Below are 5,898 nucleotides of genomic sequence, written 5' to 3'. Positions count from 1 at the left end.
TTTGTAAGGTTAGCACAAAAACTCTTCAAACTATCTCTATCTGCAGACCTTAACTTGTCCAAATCAAACAAAAGCCCAAAATTCTCTTCAAAAGTCTTAAATTGCTCAAACCTGGTTTAGAAAAAAAGAAGAAGATGAAGTTCAATAAACTATATAAACATGTCTCACCCAAAACAACGGCTTCTCTGCTTGGATTCTCTTTGCTATAATCTGCTTAGATATCATTAAGTTGGATAAATCAAGTGGTAGGTACAGAGTTGTTCAATTTGAAGAAACTCACAGCTATGATCTTGTAATACAAGAGTGTGCTCACAGTTACTTGGTCAGTGACATGGTCAGTTACGTGACCAGTTACATGACCAGTTACAGTTACTTGGTCAGTGACATGGTCAGTTACTTGACCAGTTACATGACCAGTTACAGTTACTTGGTCGGTGACATGGTCAATTACATGGTCAGTTACGTGACCAGTTACATGACCAGTTACTTGGTCAGTGACATGGTCAGTTACGTGACCAGTTACATGACCAGTTACTTGGTCAGTGACATGGTCAGTTACGTGACCAGTTACATGACCAGTTACAGTTACTTGGTCAGTTACATGGTCAGTTACGTGACCAGTTACATGATCATCAGCTTGCTCAAAACATCATGCTCATTAACTGATTATATTAAATTTGAATGAAATTGTGCTAACCTGGTTTTGAATGAAGAAATAGCTTGATCAACTATGTAGAGAAAATAATTGACTTTAAAGGATTCTGCAGCTGATTGTGTCACCGCTTCGCTAGAGCTTTCACCAAATTGTCTCTTTTTGTGAATTGTCCGTTTTTCCATGAATACCGGTTCAATCCCCATCTCACTTGCAATCTCTTTAGCTTCAATCAAGGACTCCTCAAATCCAGTTTCTCTAAACTTTTGAAGAAAGGAAAGAAGACGTTCCAATTCTTTGATGGCAGTATCAACATGCATATCTTCAGTATCAACAAAATCATTGTTCATTGTTCTGCAATATATTAAATAGTTCACAAGTCTTAAATTTTCAATAAATGTTATAAATCATGATTTCATAATTACATGTTTCAAACCAAAATTGAAAAGGAATGGAATACAAGAGGCCAAGAGCATCAAAAACACAAATAGAGAACGAAAAAACCAAAATTTCTTCAAAATCGAAAATAAAAACCTTCAAAGATCTTACCTTTTTGCGTTTTTGGAAGATAAAATCAACTCTTCAGTCTCTTGAATTTACTTTTTCATCTGATCCTCTCAATCACAATTGGATTTTCGATAGCCACCGAGGAAACCTTCTGAGATGTTCAATCATAATTGGATTTTTGTCTTGGATTGAGAAAGAGCTTCAAAAACTTGAACTTAGAAAGAGGAAAATCATCTCCTCTCTACTGCTTTGCGTCTCAATCTGATGGAACTATGGAAGTATTGAAAACAGAGGGTCATGTTGCGTGTACGAAGACACAAAGTGGTTTAGATTGATTCTTTTTTTTTTTTTTTTTTTTTTCTGCAGGCCTACATAATAAAAATTTTTGAGGCCCCTAAAATATGAGGCCCTAGGCTTGGGCCTGCTTCGCCTAGCCTCAGGGCCGGCACTGATGAGAAGATTCTCAACTGTAAAGGATTTAATATTACTCATTGTCCCGATTTTATGAAATCAGGTTTTTCTTTAATCAAAATAAATAAAACTATTTATTTCAAAAGCAAAAATTTACTTGAATTGATTGTAAATATAAGTAGAATCCCAATTTCTGATCCGTTGAGGATTTTGCTAGCTGTAATGAATTTAATAGAGATTCGATCCTCATCCAAATGTTATGAGAGCAGCTCCAACAGCTTCCTTATAATTTTTATATTATAGGGAAGCAAAAGTCAAACTTTTAGCCTATTTTTCTTCTCTAACTCCAACAGATTCCCTAGTTTACAGTAATCTATAAAATTTTCATATTATTCTTTAAAATTTTGGAGTTTGCTGTAAATATAGGAAATTTGGTTTTCTCTCTCCTCCACTTTCCCTAAAATAGAGATAGTTATAGGGAATCTGTTGGAGCAAAAGAGACTCATTTTCCCCTAAAGTAGAGAAAAATCAAAATATAGGGAATCTGTTGGAGTTGCTCTGAAAGTCAATTTTAGCTTTAACTGATAGAAATAATTTTTTTTTTGGCTAATTGTGAACAAAACCGTAACCCAGATTTGATGATAAATAATGTTTTTATTATTCGTAATGGATCTCATCTCCTCTACTCATCAAAACAAAATTCATTTTTAGTTTTAACGAACAGACCAAAAGCGATTCCCTTCAAATGGTTTTTGCTTGTGCTCACTAAAAAATAAGAGCAAATTGGAGATTTTCCAGATATGGGATAATATCAAAAAATATTCATAAATAAAAAATCATTATGTAAAAGCGCCTGACTCGATCACTATCTTTCGAAGGCAAACTAGTAGCCATACTTTCTTAGCAAAAGAGAAGCGTAAATCAAGTTTCTGATCCGATGATAAATAATCTTATCAGTAAAGGATTCCCTATCCTCCGCTCGTTCAAATCGAATCCATCTCTCGCTTTAACTGACCGAATAAAAGCGATTTCTTACGGATGGCTTTGCTTGAATCTATCAAACGCATGAGCGAATCCAGGATTTTCCAAAACCCAGATAGCATCAAAAACCATCCATAACAAAACTATCCACAAATCAAAACCACCATGTAGCAAACATTTACCAAAGTAGCAACAACAACACTCTTAATAGCAAAGCAAAGAAAAGAAAAGGTAAAATTTCAGGCAATTACTTGCCTTCCAAGTAAGAGCTTTCCAAGTACATGGAGAACTCTGCACCGTCCATTCTAGGCAAGGCACGGTCAAAACCGTGACAGTAAGGGCAGTACTTTGGCTTCCGTACAAAGTAAAAAAATAGCAGAGAAAACCAGTAGCTGAAGCTGGAAGCGTGCTTTACACGCAAAGCAGAGTAGTATATTACTGTGAGTGAGTTGTGAAAGAGCAGGCGTACCATTGTTTTGACCTGGAAAAAGTCCTCGAAATTAAACTAGAACCCCCCTCCCTTTCAGTCACCGCATCTCTATCCCTCCCACCACTCCCACTCCACACCTCCTTTCTTTTGCTTAGTTGACCGACCTCACTAGTCACTCCTCCCCTCTCTTTCTCTCCCTATATAACCCTACGCCCTCTCTCTCCTCCAACCCATTCCATCTCACAACAACAACAACCCAATTGGGTAACAACTCCATTTCATCAATCAATTTTTCAAAGCTTTATTTTAATCTGTCATGGCCTTGCAGGCTCTCAACTCCCCAAACACCGCCTCTCTCGGCGGCTTCGAAGAGGCGGAGCCTAACCGCAACATGAACCACCACCTCGCCGCGAAACGTAAGCGCTCCAAGAGGCCGCGCTTCGAGGACTCGCTTTCCGAAGAGGAGTACATGGCTTTCTGTCTTCTCTTGCTTGCTCGTGGCGGCACCACCAACGCCACCGACACCACCGCCCAACTGCCGCCGCATCCCCCTGCTGCTTCTTACAGGTGTGTTGTCTGCAGCAAGACTTTCGGCTCCTACCAGGCTCTTGGGGGCCACAAGGCTAGCCACCGTAAGTCTGACGCCACCTCCGCCGTCTCCGCCGTCTCCGCCGCCGTAACCGCCACCGTCAAGACTGAAATCCCCGCTGTCACCGCCGCGAGTGGTGGGAGGACCCACGAGTGCTCCATCTGCCACAAGTGCTTCCCGACCGGGCAGGCCTTGGGAGGACACAAGCGCTGCCACTACGACGGTGGCAGCAGCACCGCCAACAGCGCCGTCACGACTGTTTCCGAAGGCGGCGGTGGATCCTCCAGCCACGGCCAGTGCCAGACTCAGAGCCAGCGTGGGTTCGTACTCGACCTGAACTTGCCTGCTGAGCCGGAAGTGCTACAAGTGTGGACCGGGTTCGACAAGAAGAAGAGTACTCAAGCCTCCGCCGAGCAGGAGGAGGTGCAGAGTCCGATGCCGGAGAAGAAGCCGCGTCTGACATTGGGGCCTGAGTGAATTTGGACTATATGTATTTGGTGAATTACAGAAATGTTTGTAGTAGTGTGTTCTATCAATTGGGGGTGGTGTACATAGAATTTAATTTCATTGGTTCGTTTCGTTCTTGTGAAAATCATCGTGTTGGTTCTTTGATTCGATTTTGGGTATGGGTTCAATTTGTTCATTGTTGCTCTACACCCCATTACCAATTCACTCGACTCAAGGTACGTAGGACGACCATAATCATTTGGTCTAGCTGCATATTAGTTTCGTTAGGTTCTTATTGGAATTTGACTATCGTATTTGTTTATCGATTAACATCTAAAGGGGTGTGATGTACGGATCTACGCTTGATGCGTGAAGTACGTAGGGAGACCATGTTAGTGTAGGGTTTGAGTGAGTGGTGCATTATAGATCGAGTTGCCGATGAAACAGAGAAGCCTCTCGCCTCCCATGTGGTTCATGCCTTTAATGCACATGTTAGCAATCATAATACACTGCACCACAGCCATATTTCAATAGGCCTTTGCGTGGCTTAGAACACTTCGTCGTTTAATCTAATAAATTTGGTTACTTGTACCCACTGTATTAATTTTATATACTTTATCATGTCAAAGAGTGTAAAATCACATGGATTTTATATGGTTTTGATAAAGTTTTGCAAAATAGAAACCAGAGGTAGACCCAAAAATGAAAACCTATCTTAGCTAGCTCTCTCTTTGAGTAGCGTGACTGCGTGAGTGGTTTTCTTAGTTATGGAGCATACGTATATTTGAAGACGTCCATACTTATACATAGCGTACGTACGTAGTGAAAAGATGCGTAGCTGAATTAATGGTTTTTAATTAAGATTTTGATATAGTTAGACTTGTAGTGGTAGTCCACTCTTTGTTCAAGTGTGAATGCTCAATGGCCTAAGTGTGCCGTGTGGCTCAAGGTGCTTCCTCCAAACGCGGCCTAAGCTTGACAATTATACTTTGGTTCTTAATTTAAGTGAGATGTTCTTTCCCTTCACTAATCAATCAAGAAAAAGTCCCGCTTCCCTTGTGCCTTAATCTGTCTCTGAGATTAAGTTTACAGGTAAGAGTGCAGATCGAATAAGCTAGCTAGCTTCTCTTCAGTGGGTATTAAATCAATATCAATCTTATCTTAGAGATAAAGTTTAGTTCTTTTGGTTTTTCCTTTCGCCAATAATTATCTTTTATGGATATACAATCAAGTTATGCACATTTTCACGTTTTTGGGATGATGAAAAGATTAACGATACTGAATATGAGTAGATGCGTGTCTCAACTTGTTCTCAATTTATGAAATATTTATTTATTTCATTTTATCAAACGCCCATATTATTTTGTAGATTCTTTCTCATCTTAATGAGATAAATGCGGGGTTTCCTTTTGGCAGTATCATTCCCTTAATTACTCAAAATTAAACGTTTTGCGGAGTCACTAGAGTACTCTTTGTTGTATGACAACTATGTGAAGACATCCAACTCAACAATAATAAGATAATAGTTTATATTTACAATAGGTTATATAAGAAATGGTGGTACAGACTATAGAGTAAGGAGAATGAAAAAAAACAAGGATTAATTGCACAATTGCACTAATGTGAAGTTTGGGGAACACGCTTTCCCCTTGCAACTTCGCTCCGGGTGTTCTTGCGTTGACGCCAACATGCATTAGACATTAGGCTGCCGCCGTCAATTCACGGACCTCCTACATGGTCGATCACCAACCAAAGAATTTGATTAAGAGAGTTGAGACTTGAGAGCTCGCTTTCTGTTTCCCGTACATCCAAGCCTCGAGGATAGTGGAGACATACACTAGTCTTATTTGTTTATCATTTCACAGGCATAAGTCTCATATT

General features: G+C 39.9%; 1 protein-coding gene across 1 annotated transcript; it reads left to right on the top strand.

Moving 5' to 3' along the window:
- Window positions 1–3,026: 3,026 nt before the first annotated feature.
- Window positions 3,027–4,612, top strand: LOC112174772 (zinc finger protein ZAT10). The gene has a single exon (XM_024312583.2). The coding sequence runs from the start codon at window positions 3,298–3,300 to the stop codon at window positions 4,045–4,047; it is 750 nt and encodes a 249-aa protein (XP_024168351.1). The 5' UTR covers window positions 3,027–3,297; the 3' UTR covers window positions 4,048–4,612.
- Window positions 4,613–5,898: the final 1,286 nt, after the last annotated feature.

Source organism: Rosa chinensis, chromosome 6, assembly GCF_002994745.2.
Source record: "Rosa chinensis cultivar Old Blush chromosome 6, RchiOBHm-V2, whole genome shotgun sequence".
Taxonomy (NCBI): Eukaryota; Viridiplantae; Streptophyta; class Magnoliopsida; order Rosales; family Rosaceae; genus Rosa; species Rosa chinensis.
Note: the sequence above shows the minus strand (reverse complement) of the source record. Positions and strands in the feature narration are given on the sequence as shown.

What these genes read in the sequence shown, in the direction of transcription:
- LOC112174772 (XM_024312583.2), top strand. Translation starts at nt 3,298, where the DNA reads ATGGCCTTGCAGGCTCTCAACTCCCCAAACACCGCCTCTCTCGGCGGC.